Raw genomic sequence first — 20,154 nt, forward strand, 5'->3', positions numbered from 1 at the left:
TCTATCTACATGCAACTAGACAAATTTCTCAAATTACTTTTCTCAAAGCTTGAGTTACCTCATTTTTTAAAATACGGGCATAGTATAAATCTCACAGGGATTTCTGAAGGTTAGGATTAAATAAGAAAATGCCCTGAATGCACATTTAACATGCTGTCTGGCACATACAAGAAAGAGCTCACTAAAAAGTAACTTCTTTTATTAGGCTTATTATTAGCACATTAAATGTTTTTCTGTAAAAAAAAAAAAAAATCAGTCTTGATCAGCATTAGAGAAAATACATGAGGAAGAAAACAATGCAATCCAATCTCATGTGGGCCCAAAGTGCTGTGTAGCTGATTCATTACCAATGAGTGTATTTTCCAGCTGCTATACTCCCTTCGGGAGCTCAGCTCCATGCGGTCTGATACACACTTTACCAGGGGTGGGCAAACTTTGTGACTCGAGGGCCACAATGGGCTCTTAAACTGGACCGGAGGGCCGGAACAAAAGCATGGATGGAGTGTTTGTGTGAACTAATACATGTTAACACTGCTGCTGGTGAAGGAGCGGAGGGGAGAGCAAGAGAACCCTCCGCTCTTTCGGCTCCGCGGGCCGGATAGAACAGCCGAACGGGCCGAATCCGGCCCGCAGGCCATAGTTTGCCCACGACTGCTTTAGCCTCTACATTCACCCCTTCCTCAAGTTTCCCTGGCACAGACATGTCCATTCTTACCTGCTTCACTCCACAGAAGGCAATTCCTCTTCCTTTCCAAGAGTGCCCCTTCGACCTTGTTGTCTGTTACCAACCTTTCCCTACTTCTCTTAGGAACTCATTTCATCATGCACCCACTCTGATATCTTTGATATCCCTAATTATTCTTTCTTTAGTCCTTCGTTCTCCAGCCCAGACTGACAGGCAAGTACCCCCCACCCCATGTTACCCTGACGCATGCGCCTATCTCCCTCTTCTCCCGACAATAATGAACTTTTTTAAGATTTTGCTCAATTCTGATGGGGTCCGCTCATGCATGTTGAAGAAATGTTTTTGGCCTAATTTAACTTCATTAAAAATACTTACCTTTTCCTCTAATTTCTTCTTCTCTTCACTAAATTGGCTTATTCTTTGTTTGAGAAACTGATTAAGCTGTAAAACCTCTTTCTCAGTAGATGCAAGCTTTTGCTCAAGTTCCTCTTGCTGGGAACTGGACACTGACGGATCTGAAAATGGAGTCTGGAGTGCAGTGCTCTCATATTGTGGCTATTAGGAAAGAAAAACACAGTTAAGACTTTAAAAGCTTACTTGTCTCGAATAAATGAAAAGAAATTGGAAATGAGGTAGAGCACATATAAGCTCTAGCAATAAACAAATCTTGGCATAAATTCCAGTTTGCCCCTCATTTAATAAAGTGTCACACACAAAAATATAACAAAACTGTCAAAGTGCTAAGATAAGTGTCCATGTAGTAGCTATAGAAAGGCTTTATAGATAGGCATACATATAAAAACTCAAATGAGGTGTTGAAGAACTCAAAATGTCCCAAAGGTTTTAACACTGTCCTGCACTAGAGATTGAGTGGTAATAGAGGATCTACCTAAAACATAGTCATAAACCCAGACAGACAACCAAAATGAGGAAACAAAGAAACAACCCCCAAATGAAAGAACTAGCAAATTCTCCAGAAGAAGAGATAAATGAAGCAGAGATAAGAAATTTATCTGAAATGGAGCTCAGAGTAATGATGTTAAAAATGCTCAACAGTATGAAAAAAGATAAAGCAACTATGAAAACGAACAGTCTGAGATAAAGATGACATAACACAAATAAAGAAAACATTGGAAGCAATATACAGCAGATTAGGGGAAGCTGAGGCTGGAATCAGTGAATTAGAAGACAGAGTTGAAAATATCACTCAAAAAAAAAAAAAAAAAAAAAGAAAATATCACTCAATTAGAGAACCAAAAAGAAAAAAAAACAAAAATACAGGACGACAGCTTAAGGGAGTTGTGGGACAATGTGAAATGTAACAATATTAAAATAGTAGGTGTGCCAGAAGAGGCAGAAAGAAAGTAATAGAGAAGGTGTTTGAAGAAACAATGGTAGAAAACTTTCCTAACCTGGTAAAGGAGAAAGTCACATAAGTTCAGGAGGCACAGAGAAACCCAAACAAGAAGAACCCAAACACATCATAATTAAAATGCCAAAAATTAAAGACAAAGAGAGAATAATCTTAAAGGCAGCAAGAGAAAAGAAAACTGTTACCTACAAAGAAGTTCCCATAAGGCTGACACATGATTTCTCATCAGAAACTCTACAGGCCAGAAGGGAATGGCATGAAGTACTCAAAGTAATGGAAAGCAAGGATCTGAGACCAAGATTACTATATCCAGCAAGGCTATTATTCAAAATAGACAGTCAAATAAAAAGCTTCCCAGACAAAAAAAAAAAAATGGCTAAAGGAGTTCATCATCACCAAGCCAACAATACAAGAAATGCTAAAGGGATTGCTGAGAAGAAGAAACAGAAAGAGAAACCTGGCCATACAGAATTAAAATGGCTATAAATAAGTACCTCTAATAATAACCCTAAATGTAAGTGGATTAAATGCTCCATTTAAAAGGTGTAGCGTAGTGAATGGATACAAAAACACGACCTAACTATATGTTGTCTACAAGAGACCCACCTCAAAACAAAAGACACACGCAAGATGAAAGTGAAGGGATGGAAAAAATTTTTCCATGCAAATAGAAAAGAAAAAAAAAAGCTGGAGTAGCAATACTCATATCCAACAAAATAGACTTTAAAAGCATCATGCTAAGCGAAATAAGCAAGTCAGAGGAAGATAAACATCATACGCTCTCACTCATTTGTGGAATATAATGAACAACATAAACTGATGAATAAAAATAGAGCCAGAGGGAAAAAATATTCTAGAATATAATAGAAGTAATCCTGTTATTTTCAGATTTTTAATATTTCCTATAACTTTTGTGATATCATACTATGTTAGTACAATTTTGGTAATAGTACTATACTTAAAATCCTTTTATTCTTGAAATATTTATGTTTATTGCATGTATTATATGTAAGATCATTTTTCTTGAATAATTGGTGTTTATTGCATGTAACATTATCATATTTAAAATCGTTTTTCTTGATATTAATGTTATTGCATATAACATTATCTTTAGGATCGTTTTTCTTGAAATATTAAGGTTTATTGCATACAACATTATTACATTTAAAATAGTTTTTCTTTAAGTGAAAAAAACTAATGGTAGCTACATAAAAATCATATTTTATATCTGAAAATAAATTATGACATCTCTTCAAAAAAAAGCAAGCTAGCTGTGTGAGACCCTGAGTAAGATCCTGGAACTGAAATCACACACACACACACACACACACACACACACACAAGAGTCTATAAAGTCTATAGCTGAACTAATAAAAGTCTATAGATAGTTGAATTAATAAAAAACAACAACAACAAAAACCTGACCCAAAGGTGAAGATGCAATAAAAAAGCATATAAATAGATTTATCATGTTCAGGGTATGTCAAAAATGACAGTTGGGTACTGCCTTTTATAAACTGAAACTAGAGGCCCAGTGCACTGCAGGGGGCGGCGAGTCCCTCAGCACGGCCTGCACCCTCTTGCAATCCTGGACCATTGGCTCCTAACTGCTTGCCTGCCTGCCTGCCTGCTAGCCCCTAATCACTCTGCCTGCCTGCCTGATCACCCCTAACAGCCTCTGCCTCTACCCCTGCCACCACGGCTTCGTCAGGAAGGACGTCTGGAATGACGTCCGGAAGGTCATTTGGCTGTCCAGTCTAATTAGCATATTATGCCTTTATTATTATAGATTATGAGAGACATAAAAGAAACCTTATATAATTATATATTGGACACAATATCATATGGAAGACAAAGAAAAGTCATATTAAGTGCAAAGTCTCAGGAAGTGTGAGGATAAATGATGACAGCACTGGGAGAATGAGAAAAAAGGGTTTACTGGGAAAGTGGCTTTTGAGATAGATTTTGAAAATAGGAAAGATTCTAGCGGTAATAGAAAAAAGAAAAAAACATTTCAAAAAGGCAAACGATGGAATATATGCAGAGAATATTCATGTCTGTTTAAGGTATAGGTTATAAGAACGGGGAGTATAAAGAAACATTTAAAAATCTAAGTGGATCATATTGTAGAACAGCACGGTTCAGAGTTTAACCTTAATTTATAGAAAATGGAAAGCCAGTGATGCTTTTAGAACAAGAAAGTAACATGATTTCAGAAGACTATGAACTATGTTTTGTAAATTCCCTGGCATTTTTGGTAACTTCCTGGCATTTTATGAATTCCCTGGTATTTGGCCCGGTCGTCCTTCTTTAGTCTTTAACAAAAGAGTCCACATTTTGTTTTGTTTTTCCATGAAGTCCTGTTAACCACAGGCTGACATTTTAGTATAAGGCATTATAGTACAAATCACTTTGGTTATACCAATTCTGCCATTTAAACAATCTAGGAAGTCTGAAGTTCAGGATAAAGACCTAGTTCTCATTTCCTGCCTCTAAGACTTGGTGATGCCTATGTCTCAGGTCATCAGGACTGTAAGGTTATTAAAAGTTTTTAATGGGCAAATAAAAATTACTTCTCAAGATCATGTTTTTCACCTATAAATCCATAAAAGAATGTTATTTTATTTCAAAAACTTGTTTTATTTAACCTAGAATATACAGAATATTAAAGGTATTATTTTCTTTGTTTAATGTGTTATGGAATTAGGATGAACAAACTATGAACCCCAAAATGTACATATGCAAAATGCTGTGCATTAAAATTAATGTTGTTGATAGATTCAAGGTAAAAATCCCTTTGCTAAAGAAATGTTTTATCATCATATTTGTTGTTTCTTTTAACCCCTTCCATTTAATTAGCTCTCTAGATCTATCTAGTTAATACTTCCGGTATCTCCCTTTTATTAACTATCCTAATCATTTAAAATCAAATTTCTTAACAATATTTTAATTATCTACATAATTTAAAATCCTTGTAATAGTTTTAGTAATCTAGCCCCTTTTCCATATCCTTGCTATTTCTATCTGTCCTGGCTGACTGGCTTTGAGAGCCCTCTACTGGCCTGATGCTATGTCAGAAAGGATTTTATTCAGCTTTCGGATACACATTATATTTTACATACCATTGGTAATATAATAATTGTATCATTCAAGTAAAGCCTTTATTCAAAATAATAAAATTACAAGGACAAACTGCACAGTTCTATTAAAATACTGTTATCAGAAATAAACCCTCACATATACGGTGAAATGATTTTTGACAAGATGCCAAGACCAGTCAATGGGGAAGAGACAGTCTTTTCAACAAATGGTTTTTGGAAAACTGGATTGTCCACATGCAAAAAATGAAATTGGATCCTTATCTAACACAATATATAAAAAATAACTCAAAATATATCAAAGATCTAAATGTCAGACCTAAAATTGCAGGAAAGCTTAATGTCATTGGATTTGGCAATGATTTATTGAATATGACACCAAAGACAGGGGCAAAAAAAAAAAAGTAGGTAAAGTGAACTTCATAAAAATTAAAATATTTTGTACATGAAAAGGCACTATCAACAGAGTAAAAAGGCAACTCAGAATGAAAAAATGTTTGCAAATTGCATATTTGATAAAGGATTAATGTCCAAAGTACATAGAGAACATCTAAAACTGAACATCAAAAAAACAAACAACTAAATTAAAAAATGGACAGAGGTCTTGAACAGACCTTTCTCCAAAGAAAATACAGGCATACCTCATTTTATCGTGCTTGTCATTATTACTTGGCAGTTACTGCATTTTTTACAAATGAAAGTTTGTGGCAACCCTGCATCGAACAAGTCTAAGTATAAAATTAATATGCCTTTTTAATAAAATAACTATAAAATCCTCTGTAATCTTACCTGCAAACTAGACAAATAAGAATCCCCACAATTTACATAGTGTCCTAACATGGCATGTTGTGCCCGTAATTCATTATCCCTTATCCGCTCGTGTAGGTGGGTGATTTGTTGCTTCTGCCTGCAAAACATAAATTGAAGTCAGAGTATAAAAAATGTTTTTAAAAAGTACAGCATAGGAAATACAGTCAATTATATTGCAATATGTATGATGCCAGATGGGTACTAGACTTATCGGGGTGATCATTTTGTAAAGTATATCAATGTCTAATCACTATGTTATACACCTCAAACTAATATGATACTGTCAACTGTAATCCTATATAATAAAAGGCTAATGTGCAAATCAACTGAACAGCGAATGACTGGTTACTATGATGCTCACACAGGAGCTGCCCCCTGGTGGTCAGTGCACTCCCACAGGGGGGGCACTGCTCATCCAGAAGCCCCACCATACCCAGTGGTGGTGGCAGGAGCCTCTTCCGCCTCCGTAGCAGTGCTAAGGATGTCCGACTGCTGGCTTAGGCCCACTCCCCATCAGTTGGACATCCCCCAAAGGCTCTTGGACTGTGAGAGGGTGCAGGCAGGGCTGAGGGACCCTCCTCCCCCCGAGTGCATGAATTTCGTGCACCGGGCCTCTAGTTGTAAAATAAATTTTTAAAAAAATTAAAGTATTAATTTCAGGATTGTACAATGCACTAAATTGTAAGTGTTCAAAATATATACAAGCTGTGACTACTTATATACAAAATTCACTTGTATTAGAAATATCAAATATTTTTAAAGCTTTTCATAAAATCAATTAAAACTATCTTCTAGAATCTTCATTATCAAGCATTAAGCATATACTATATGTCAGGCTCTGTTCAAGAGAAAATAGTAGAAAATAAGAAAGTCCAGATGTCTACGCTCTAGTTCATACTCCAGTAGGTCTTTAATTCCTAAGTAAAATCTTTTGAAATTTCAACTCTTAAATATATTTAAAAGTTTGAATTAGTGTTTAATTTTAAAGCTAAAATGTTTACTACTTTATTCCATATAAGCACATGAAAATAAGTGTAACTAGCATTGATTAAATGCCTCCTCAAACTATTTCCCAACCACCATGATACTGAGCATGTTTAATTATCTCAAAAGTATGCATAAATGACAAAGAACCAATACATATCGCAGATAATTAAATAATATTAGGTTTATTGCTCAAAATAATCAGAAAACTATTAAATATATCAGAATTTTTTTTCACAGCTTTGGTACTCAAACATATAAAATTTTTGGAATATACCCCCATATCCAAAATTCTTATCTGTAAGTCATCTAACTTTAAATATTCATGACTTTCATAGTTTCTGTGCCTTCATATCTAACATACATTAAAGGAAATGATATTAAAGTAGCTTTCCAATTTGATATTTCCTAAGTCTGAAATACAAACATTTACTTGCAGCTTTGATAGCTCATTAACATTGCAGCTAACTTGCAACATGTACAAAGATGATGAGTTTCCAAATAATGCATTACTCTAATGTAACTAGGAGTATGGTAGAAGACAGACAGACAGACAGACTGACCCACCAACAAACCCTTAGTTCTTCTGTGTGTGGTTCTTAAAAGGACTGAGATTGGGGAAAGACAGACAATGTATTTGGTAAAGTTCTATTTTTTTAAAGTCTACATAGTGGATACAAAGGTATTTTTTTAAATCTACATTTCTGTATGCTTGAAAATATTTAGTAATTAAAATAAAATAGACTCACCGATCAATTACAATTTCTTTCTGCCTTAGCAATCCTTCCTTTATTTTCAACACTGATTCCCACTTTGTGAAATCCTGATAGCCAGAAGGTGAATAACTTTGACGAGATGATCCAGCCAAAACCTGCACAAACATTTTATACTGTTAGTATTCTAAACGTGTCTAAAGGAAATATTTATATAGCATCTAGTATTTTCCCAATGATTTTCATTAAAAAAGGGAGAACTCCACCTTTGAAAAAATTTTAAAGACTATCTGAAATCATACTTGTGAACACAACATAACTTGAAAACCATCAAGGAAGTTCCAAAGTAAATGTACAAGTCTAAGAAAGAACTAGTGACAATGGAATAATTAATCTGGCTTATTGTATTACTATATATAAAATCTTGTTCTCATTATCTTGTGGGAGCTTTCTGGAAAAGAGATTCATCATTTCCTAAAAAAGGAGTGCAGTAAAAGAATATACAAGGGCTAGACTAGACAAACATTACCAGAAGGGTTTCCAAAAGGAAGTAAAAACAGTGTCTGTAGCATTCAGATTTCAAATTGTCATTCATCACATCATCACTTAATTACATTAAAATTTCAAAAGCTAAAATGTTTGCACAAAGTAGTAAATATATCCATGGAAAATATATCCATAGACAATATAACTATTAGGCAGATAATCTAGGTGTCTACTGCCCGCTAGTATAAATATCATTTAGAAAAAAAAATATTCTTAGAATTTAAGAAAAACTTGAGATATTTAAAACATATCAACGACCATAAAAACCAATATGACAGATATCCTCAAACTTCTACTGCTGAAACAAAAATTTAATACTGGTGTATTGGGTTGAACTGTGTCCAGTCAAAAGGATATGTTGAAGTGCTAACTCCCAAACATCTCAGAAAGAGGGTTTTTGCAGATATGGTCAAGTTAGCATGAAGTCATCAGGGTAGGCCCTAACCAAGCATAACTAATGTTCCATGAGAAAGGGAGAGCTGAACACAGACATGCACATGCAGAGGGGAGACATTTTCACCATGCGAAGATGAAAGCAGAGATTGAAGTGATACGAGCCAAGGAAAACAAAAGATTGCCAGGAAAGTACTAGAAACATGGCCTGGAACGGATTCTTCCTTCACAGCCCTCAGAAGGAACCAACCCTGCTGACACCGTAATGTGGGACTGCAAACCTCTAGAACTGTGAGAAGGTCAATTTCTGTTGTTTAAGTTACCTGGTTTGTGTTCTTTGTTATGGCAACACCAGGAAACTAATACATTGGTAAATCAAATAGGAACATAAATTCCTTGTCAAGCTAAATGATGCTATATAAACATCACAAAGCAACTTTAAAAGAGTTCAAATGTGCAACGATATTTTTATCCTTTGTTTTTCCAAAGATGATACTGACAAGACCTAGTTCTGAATAAACCACTAATTGTGTGACATCAACTAGTCATAGATTAACCCTTCAAGTTAAGATGATTGCCAAGTATATCGGATGGTATGTTTCGGGCAGAAAGACAGGGCAAGGTGAACAGACTAAGAGAAGGAACTAGGTTATAACAGAGTACCTGACTGTCAGGTGGGCAGATATTTGGAGTGTGACACAAAGTGCTACAGGGGCAGGTTAATCAGATACCCTATCTCTGCATTTCATTCTTTCCCTTGCCTAACATACAACTCAGGTTTATATTCAGCTAGTATACACCAACACAGACATGTTAGTTGTTACAATACTAAGTTATTTTCACTGTGGTTGGTAACTAGCTACTGCCCAAACCCCCTGAATGTCCTCTCCACTCCCCAGGCCACTGCCTAGGACCTTCCATCGTACAAAAAATAGTTACCTCTTGGCACATAAAAAAGGGCCTCTCAAGATCCTGTTCATTCATAAATGGCATCCTTTCTGTTTGATTGATTCCTGCACTAGTCAGTCCCCCAAATCTGCCAGCTCAACACTACTATCAACATATATTTAGTTGGAAGAGCTAGTATTCATACCCAGGCAGCCCAACAAAAGAGCACCAAATTGCTTCTACTATGGTCATTGATTCCTGCACTAGTCAGTCCCCCAAATCTGCCAGCTCAACACTACTATCAACATATATTTAGTTGGAAGAGCTAGTATTCATACCCAGGCAGCCCAACAAAAGAGCACCAAATTGCTTCTACTATGGTCTAATTAACTAAGAAGGTCTTGCAAATTTTATCACAAGGGCTAGAAAAAACAACCACCTGAAACTAACTGCTCTTAGAAACTAAGAGAAGATTCGGCACCATAAACAAATATTGTTGACATTAAGAGAAAGTCTCTACTTATTTCAACTCCATGTTACTTAATGACTATCAATTTATTAGGCAAATCATTTTATAAAGTTTACTTTGTCAAATGTAGCTCAAACAGAAATTAAAACAATAAAAGCTAAGCAAAACAAAAGACCATATCAATAATTCCAAAACTCAACATAAAAATCTGGAAATTACCAGAATGATTTGGTGCAACATCTGTGCTATAGCTTATCATACTAAATATACAATTTATTTGGTGACTAAAAATAACTATATTTTATTTATATACTGAGTTAGATATTAATATACTTTTACCAGTTGACAAATATATTAAATATTGGTTTTATACATTGTTATCACACCTAACAAAAAACATATAATGTAGCTTAAAGATCTATGGTCTCTTCTTCCAAAGATCTAAAAATGGCTCCTCCATTTCTCATCATCACACGTCAGGAAAGACCGATACCATAATATTTGAAGCTATGTTGCCTTATAATCTTGTGCCGATTTGAGTAAGACAAGTGCCTAGGCAATAGACGATGAACGTCTCAAGAAGACATTATTCTATTCTTTATAAGTAATCTCAAAAAATTTCCCATGCTAACAACTTCCTAAGGAGAAGCCTTTTCTTGATTTGGCATCAAGAAAGAGAGGGAGTAAACAGAAGGAAAAAATAGGTCTGCAAGAGAAAAGCAAATGACAATACTACTTGGTTTAATACTACTTGGTTTGAACCACTGGCAGAATGGACCACTACATAAAGGACTTGCCAAATACAATACTAAATAGAATGGAGCTCTTATTACACTTAAGGCTAATACAGTTAGGCATTTCGCGTGTAGACATTAGATCTCAACAAAAACAAAATATATAATTACCACATAGAATATCTATACTTTATTTTTCTTTACACTTTATTTTTCTCTCTAAAGTAGAACTGAGGGGAAATGAAGACCCTGTCTGCCAGGGGAGAATATTTCAGTACTCAAAGGTACACTACTTATGACACAATGTTAGTTTCATCTTTTCATCACTTTAGTGCTATTCTACACATGCCAATGACTGAGATCAACGACCAGATGAAGTAAATATTGTATGTGCCATATTTTGGTATGTCGAAATATGACTGGGATTTCAGGGCATGCCGCTCCAAAATGTGCTGTTTTGACATTATTCTGAGCTGCAAGCACTGAAAAAAAACATTCAGGGAGAGGCTTTTCTGAACTCCATTCATCTGCCTGAAGATCCTCCAAAAGGAACCCAATTGTCTTTTTGAGTCCCTCCTTTTCCCTGGGTATCTTCCATGTGTACCTGAGAGATATATACATATTAACAAATTGATTTTTCTCTTGTTAACCATCTTTTATTACAGGGGTCTCAGCTAAGAACTAACTCAGAAGGGTAGAAATAAAATTATTTTTTTTTCCCCTTATAACAACCTACAATTGGTTTTAAAGATTGTCGATACTCTAGGACAGGGGTGGGGAATGTCCGGCCCACAGGCCATATATAAGGCCCACAAAATCATTTGGTCTGGTTCTGACAAGGCATTTGGTCTGGCTCTGGTCAAATTAAATGACCAAATATAGCAGGCTAATTTTTAAGTTGATAATTTTGTATGGCCCACCAATGACGTTATAAATATTCAAATGGCCCTTGGCAGAAAGAAGGTTCCCCAGCCCTGCTCTAGCAGAATAAAGAGGCTTTCTGTTAGAGGACAGCCTTGCCAGTGTGGCTCAGTGGCTGAGCGTGACCTATGAACCAGGAGTCAAGGTGCAATTCCCAGTCAGGCACATGCCGGAGTTATGGGCTCTATACCCAGTAGGGAGGCTCCCTCTCATCATTGATATTCCTATGTCTCTCTTCCTCTCTAAAATCAATAAAATATACATAAATTTTAAAAGATAGGGACAGCCCTGGTCGGTTTGGCTCAGTGGATAGAGCGTCGGCCTGAGGACTCAAGGGTCCCAGGTTTGATTCCGGTCAAGGGCGTGTACCTTGGTTGCGGGCACATCCCCAGTGGGGAGTGTGCAGGAGGCGGCTGGTGGATGTTTCTCTCTCATCAATGTTTCTAACTCTCTATCCCTCTCCCTTCCTCTCTGTAAAAAATAAATAAAATATATTTTTTTTAAAAAAGATAGGGACAATCCTGCTTCAAAATATGAAAAAATAGAAAAGTAGTTTATATTCAAATACCCTTTCCTCCTGTGACCCATTAGTAACACATTTTTATCCTGAGTAGTAAGAAAACAAATAAGAATTTCTATTCAATAAAATTATAACTTTCAGGAGAGGCATACCATTTTGTGGCAGTTATATATTGGTAGTAAAATATTCCAGAAAGCATAGGTATTGCTTTGATAGAAGCCAAATAAGACACTGAAGAGATATTTGAATATTTCTAGAAAAAACGCTTTAAAATTCACATATCAATAAAGTAGAAAATTACTATTATGCTGCTGTTCTTAGAATTTCAAGCAGTTAGTCATATTTCTACTTGACTGTTGCCAATATGAGTAATCAAGAAGAACATAATAGCTTAAACTGATGAATACCCAATTCATATTTATAGCTTTTAAATAACATAATTTCAACTGACATGAACATGAGATCTAAAAGATAATTACAAAGGAATGTAACTCTCATCATTGATATTTCTATCTCTGAAATAAAAAAATATGTACATTTTTTAAAAAGATAGAGGACAATCCTTCATAATATGAAAACTGTCTGAGCTAATTTAAAGTATGGAATAAAAAGGATGTCATCAAAGTAACAAATATCAAAATCTGTACAGGTGGAACTAGGGCACTTTTTACAAGTAAACATTTTTTTAAATATATTTTATTGATTTTTTACAGAGAGGAAGGGAGAGGGATAAAGAGTTAGAAACATCAATGAGAGAGAATCATCGATCAGCTGCCTCCTGCACACCTCCTACTGGGGATGTGCCCGCAACCCAGGTACATGCCCTTGACCGGAATCGAACCCGGGACCCCTCAGTCCGCAGGTTGACGCTCTATCCACTGAGCGAAACCGGTCAGGGCACAAGTAAACATTTTTCATATATATTTGGTAGTTACCAAACTCGGACAGAAGAGAAGTCCTCATTTAGATGTTCTAAAATGCCTAAGATACAGTGTTCCAATGATAGTTTAGAGAATAGTAGTTTATCATCCAAGGAGGAATCATAACTCTCTGCATCTAGACGCAATCATCCAGATTCATAGGCCTAAAATACACATACAATCTACCTGTTATTGTAAATAGCAATTTCCACGCTCATAACTGAATAGGGATAGTGGGCATCTACAACAACCCAAATACGTGCTACTTAGATGAGACCCAGTGATATGAAAAGTTGCCAAAATGTCACTTAATGGTCAAACATGCTTCTAAAATAAGCTGGCTTTTTGCAGCTGAAAATAGCTCCAAATTCCTTGGTCTCGTCCTGGACATACTGTTAAATTTAGATAATCTAGCGCTACCACACTTAGCTGGAATACAACCTCTGCGATTCTTCAAGTTTGTTATCTCGCCTTCATTTGCTTTTGTTCCTTAGCTCATTCACCACTCACAACATGTCAAATAGCACAGCAAATCTTCCTCTGTTTCCTGGAATAGTCTATCTGAAGAGATACCCTATAAGAGCTTTTTGGTAAAATAATCATAATGCTTCACCCCAAAATAAATTCATAAAGCTCAAAAATAAAAATGAACTATAAATTACATAGAATTTAAAGAGCTTTTATTCAGCAAAAAAAGGAAAAATATGGATTATATGATTACTAAAAGAACTGTGCATTAAAATAAAATCTGTATCTTACTATATTACTAAGAGAGCGGTACAATAAAAATCTCTATATTAACTAAATCCATGTAATTATTTATGAAGTATATTACTACACATTTTCTCTCTAACAACAACAAAAAAAACATATAAAAAATATTCAATCTGTAACTTCTTCCTTAGAGTGACCTATTAAAGACCCAAGTCCACATCTTAACACTTGAAATTTAAATTATAGAAGGAACTGAGCTGTTAATGATATTATTTCTTTGTTTTGTCTTTATTACTAACTCTATGCTATCTGCAATGGTAAAAGACCCTAGAAACAAATGATAAAAAAAAACTAATGAGAGGAGTGTATATCTCTTTTTCTATGTCATAAAAATACATGTGCATAAAAATAGAGAACCCAGAGGTATTACTGATTTCCACTGTGCTAAACAGCTAATTACTATTAAACCCTTTATTTCCAGGAAGGAACATGTCCCCTCTCAAAAATCAATTTGTTTAATGTCCAATATGTGTTTGTATTACCATGGTGTGTTTTTTAATGTCAACAAAGGAAAGATCCATGCACAACACAATCTTATTACAGTCACAATGCAAAAGTGAAGGGGGAAAACAGTATATCCAAGACTGAGGAGCAAGTCAAATTCAAGATTATAAAATCAGAACAAGTTGATTGCTGTTCAATTTAACATCCCTTCATATATTTTTCTAAAATGTTTAAGAACCAGAGATGTTAGTGATTTGAGCCTAGTTTATTACTTGGCCCATAGCACACAACAAAAACAAACTGATTAACTATAATCCCTCAAGTATATTTCTCAGCCTTCAAAAAAAAAAATCTAAAAATATTTCCAACAGCACAGGAAGGTACTGTAATTAGAGTATTATGATAGTAATCAGGACAGTGTTTCCTTTTCCAGTTTAGTCTGTATCATGGTAAACCAGGCCGTAATCTTTCATAACCACTGGGACTCAGCACAGAACCCAACAATCTTTGCTAAATATTGAGCAATCTAAAAATTATCTACAAAAGGCTGCCATCTTCCAAGTTATCATTACTTAAAATCTCTATTATCATTTTTAGAGCAATGATGTATTAACACAAATATATACACTTTAAAGATACAGTTTAAAGAACAGTCCACAAACTTAACATCTGAATAAAAATCATGTTTTCCAGCCTTGATCTAGCTTCATTTCTATCAGACCCAGCAACTTTCTGAGTAATCTACATAATTAATTTAATTTTAGCTTGCATTTTAGAGAAAAATGTGAGATAGTCATTGGTGGCCATACTGGGTTCTATTTTGGAGGTGTGAAGTCTCCAGCACTTTCTGATTCTCTCACATACATTACACAGATTTTTAATTATCCAAATTTTGAATTATTTTAAATATGTATTTTATTGATTTTTTACAGAGAGGAAGGGAGAGGGATAGAGAGCTAGAAACATCGATGAGAGAGAAACATCAATCAGCTGCCTCCTGCATGCACACCTCCTGCTGGGGATGTGCCCACAACCTAGGTACATGCCCTTGACCAGAATCGAACCTGGGACCTTTCAGTCCGCAGGCCAACGCTCCATCCACTAAGCCAAACCGGCTAGGGCCAAATTTTGAATTTTTAGATATTTTATTTTCTCAGGTTAGATTTTTAAAATGTTAATATATTAATGCTGGAATCAAAAATAAACTCTTCAGATATCATGGCCCCAACTAAACAATAAACCTATAAAAATGAATACATTAACAGAGAAGCCTAACAACTCTGCCAAAAGCATCTCTGGAAACTGACGCAGGGCTGGTCCTGGAACCCACTTACCACCCACCTTTGACCGACTCAAGGGCAAATGGAAACAGCAGATGATATGTTCATATCCTTTGGCTGTGTTTATAAACTTTTAATTCAGAGATGGTTAAAGATAAAGCCCAGATGTCCTGAGATAGATTAAAACAATGTACAACTCTCAGTATATTTCTGATAAAAAGTTACAATGTCTCCACATCAAGAAATTAAACTTAATATTTTTCACTAAGACACTTTACATCTCTTGCTTGATAAGGTAAACATGAGTTCCACATATCAAAATCCATTTTACATAACCTTCTCAAACAATGCATCTATACTGAAAAACCAAGGTTCTATTGCAATTGTGTTCTAGAAACCTAACGAGGACTGACAGTGTAACTGAAGGACAAAGGCTATTATCTTTCAGATGGTCCCACCTGAGGCAATCAAGGACTGAAATGTTAAAATCAAAGTCTTTATATAAAAGCTCAGACCTAAATCAAGGTAAGGGTAACTCCCCCATCCTTAGCGCAGGAGCACAGTTAAAAAGGCCACCTGACCTAAACCCACAGTGTGACTCCTTTAGTGGGTAGGGTGATTCAGTCATATCACTCTGCATGTTGACCAGTTTCAGTCTAACCCTCACCAAAAAAAATTCTATTCATAGATAATTTTATCAAAGAACTTTATTGATATAAAAGGAACTGCTGTCACCTAACTACCAAAACTTTCAAAAATTACTAAATTGGAATTCAAATACAAATCAAATTCATTTAAGAGCTGGATCATCCTTGAATAAACTGACATTTAGTTATAACAAGCTTATAGAGTCAAGACTAAAAAAGACAAAGGAAGGTCAAATTTATTTACACAGATGTTCATCGAGGGTTATTTATATATGTTTTATAATGGCAAAAGTTATAAATCACCAAATATCAAATAAGAGACTAATTCAATATATTATGGCACATTGATATGAGGTAAAAACAACACTCATTTAATATATAATCACATAAAAATGCCCAAAATATAAATACGTTTAGAGAATGTGTGCTTATGGTTTGGCCTTCCTTCACTCTTCGCTCCTTTTTTTTTTTTTTTTTTTTTTTTTTTTGCCTTCCTTCATTTTTATCCTCCAAATATATTTAAACCTTTTTAAATGACAAGAAAAAAGTTACTTTCCCAGTTATTCTACTCTAATCCCTAATCTCCCATCCTCTTCCTCCTCCACTACAATAAGCTTAAAATGGAAGATTTTATCATTGTCCCTAACACTTACTTCTGCAGGACCACTCATTCACTACCAACCATGCAATCTTCCCTGACTCTCCCTTTATTCACTCTTCCAATCACTCATTTAATCAGTACTTAAGAATTATTATGAGCCAGGCTCTGTACTAGGTAATACTATTCAGAATAAATAGCAGTATAAATATGAGTTATTGTATCAGCTCTCAAAGAGCCTGCAGTCTAGGTACATATACTTATAAATGCAATAAAGAGAGACATGAGAACAGAGGTACATGCAAAATTGTTTGACAGAAGGCAGGGAGAGCTGCACAGCAGATATAAATTGAAACAGCACTTGATGGGCAGAAAGGTTGGTAAGAAGGACATTCCTACAAAAAAGTAGCGAGGCTTAAAATAGAACAATAGCCTGTTCCGAGAGTCGCTGGCAGCTGCACAGGGCCAGAGCACACAATACAAAGGAATGTGATAAGAGATGAAGCTAGAAAGACAGGGCCTAAAAAAGCAAACTAAGAGGTCCGGATTTGAGCCTGCGTGAGAAGTCAGTCCTCCTCTTTCAAATAAGGGCTGCCCCATACAGCTACAGAAATACGCTCTCACACAGGAATTCTCAACTTTTCATGCCATGGACTTTTCTGGAAGACTGCTAAAGCCTACTGATTTGTTCTTAAGATGTTTTCTATACATAAAATACATAGGATTCCAAATAATGTGTATAGACATTCCATTGTAAAGGCAGAGAAATATAAGTGTGGGCTATGCATAATGACTTTCTTCTGTGGATACAGTAAGGAGGGTCAGGGAGTAAGTAACCTTACAATGTAGAAATCTGACAGACATTACAGCTCAGCCAGGTGATCAAGGTTTAACAATAATAGTGGTAAATCATATTGACAGCATGTACACTTGATTTGTGATGAAAATGGCACTTTCCCTCTATGGGCTTCCTCTCAAAAACACATTAACCAGTCTCACCATGAGGAAAACATCACACAGATTCCAACTGGGGAACATTCTACAGAATATCTGACCAGCTCTCTTCAGAATGTTTGGGGTCATCAAAAAAGGAAAGTCTGAGAAACTGTCACCACTAAATGTAATCTGGTATCCTGGATAGGATGCTGGAAAGGGAAAAGACACTACAGAAAACTGAGGAAATCTGAATAAAGTAGGGGTATTCGCTAAACTAATCTGTCTTGGTGCAACTCTTATGACAAAGGTGCCATACTAATACAGAACATTAACAACAGGGGAAATGGTGTGTGGGGTACACAGAAACCCTCTGTACTATATTTGCATTAATTCTGTAAATTTAGAATTGTTCTAAAAAATTAAATGCCCCCTGAAGAAGGGGAGGAGGTTAGGAAGCCGTACCTTGTCATGCACCATCAATACAGTTCACTGTACCCAGCTTGAAGAAAAAAAAAAAAAGCATAGCACTAGAAAGAAAATGAATTATCCTAAAATAATTCTTTTTAAAAAAACAAATCTGTGATGTAATACTTGAGCTTCTTTAATACATTAAATTACAATATTTATAGGCAGGTCTAATTATGGTAATTTCAAAGTAGTGAGGAATATAAACAGTATTTTAAGCTCTGAAATTTTCTGAGATTGCTATCATGACATCAAGTGTATTAACATCTCTGCAGTTTGTGGTCTACAGTCAAAACTTAAGAAGGGCTACATCTCATGTAGAGTTTAGTAAAAAATACACATGTAATCTTTCCTATCCAAGTTAAAGACCATTGAACTCTATCCACGACTGTAGGTTAATTAAGGATCATCTTCTAAAGAAAAAGAGAAAGTACTAACACTAAATGGACACTGTGTTGCAGAATCTCTGTCACTACACATACTGCATCTCATTAAACCCTCACCACAAACCCATTCCACAGACAAGGCAGCAAAGGGAAGCTGCATATGGTCATGTGACCACAAGTGGATTCGAATTATATAGTGTGACTCCAAATTAATACTCGGACAGAGCACCTCCAAAAACAGTTTCCAGCCCCTCGTTGTGGAATTTTTGAAGAACACTCTACTGATTATACTGTAGCTCACCAATGCTCCTATTTATTAAACAACTTTCTGCTTAGGCTGCATCAGGCTAAAACTAAAATGTAACACTTCCTAGAGCTCCCTTTGGACTAATAATAATTAGGAGCAGCAGCTAACCAAAAGGAAATGGGTAAACAGAAACCTCCCACTTTTATACAAATCTGAAAGGTAAATTTCTGCGTCTATTCACCAACTCGGACACACACCGGACACACATCCTTCTAAGGTGGGCGTGTATGCATGTGAGTCACACCTATGTATGCTTCTAAAGCAAATACAGTAACATGTGAGATATTCATGGCATATTTTATTCAGTCCATGGCAGTTCTTTCGTTTATCCAAGTAGATATTACTAGTATTACTAATTCTCTTTCCAGAACTAAAGGTGCTTATACTATAGTGAGCTATCCCCTAAGCGTCATTTTCAAATGAATGTATATCTGGCAGGCAAACTTAAAGCAGACTCAAACATGCCAATCTGGCAATGAATTGTAACTCAACATCTGGATTGGAATCCTCAGTCTCTCAGGAGATATGTCATACTTGACAAATAACTGTAAACCACTTTATGCTTGTATTTTGAGCCTAGGTTTTGAATTTCAGTCATCACTGGCAATTGATAATGAGATTATTATTATGAAAAGATTGAAAAAAAATGCTTATAGAGCACTGAGCAAATGTCAAACATTATTCACGCAATATTTTTAACATTGGGTTTTACTTTTAAGTTGTAAATTTTCCCTTAGCAATGTTCACAGGAGATATTTGCAGAAATATTTTTCTATTAGTTTTAATTGATTCTTTAAATAATGAGAGATTTTGCTCTAGAGAATGATTTTTATCTTTCTTTGGAGGAAACCAAAATCATCTCCATTTAAGGACACACAGCAGCTGCTGCAATACATTTCAGTTACCCATAAGAAAGCAGGCTGAGTTCATTCACCCTGCTTAAGTATTAAAAAATTAAATATTAACAAATAGCTCTCCCGAAATTACAGAAGAGACTTAAAAATCAGACTTTGCAGGTCTGGTGATTTAAGTAAATCTAATATATAAACAAAAATCAGAATAAAACAGGAATGATGCATGGCTTTTCAAAAGAATTGTTTTCTTACTTCTACCTTAAGATAAACTGTTCCAGGAAGTTCAAAATGTCATCCCATTTACTAAAATTTCATTTATACAGTAATTTTGAGGAAAACTGCTCTATTAAATGAGGCACTTCCTTTTATAAATACTACACAAAAATTTCCAACCTGCACACCTATTCTCA

At 35.3% G+C, this 20,154-nt stretch overlaps 1 protein-coding gene across 3 annotated transcripts in view; it reads right to left on the reverse strand.

The window, feature by feature from the left end:
- CEP85L (centrosomal protein 85 like) overlaps window positions 1-20,154 on the reverse strand; it is an 86,032-nt gene that overhangs the window by 19,869 nt on the left and 46,009 nt on the right. For all 3 annotated transcript variants that reach the window (XM_036316208.1, XM_036316207.1, XM_036316209.1), the window contains 3 exons: window positions 7,699-7,820; window positions 5,945-6,062; window positions 1,061-1,240 (listed from right to left, as the gene is read on the reverse strand). In XM_036316208.1, the coding sequence (XP_036172101.1) occupies window positions 1,061-1,240; window positions 5,945-6,062; window positions 7,699-7,820 (420 nt within the window). The remainder of the gene's footprint in view (window positions 1-1,060; window positions 1,241-5,944; window positions 6,063-7,698; window positions 7,821-20,154) is intronic.

Source organism: Myotis myotis, unplaced genomic scaffold (assembly GCF_014108235.1).
Source record: "Myotis myotis isolate mMyoMyo1 unplaced genomic scaffold, mMyoMyo1.p scaffold_m19_p_7, whole genome shotgun sequence".
Lineage (NCBI taxonomy): Eukaryota > Metazoa > Chordata > Mammalia > Chiroptera > Vespertilionidae > Myotis > Myotis myotis.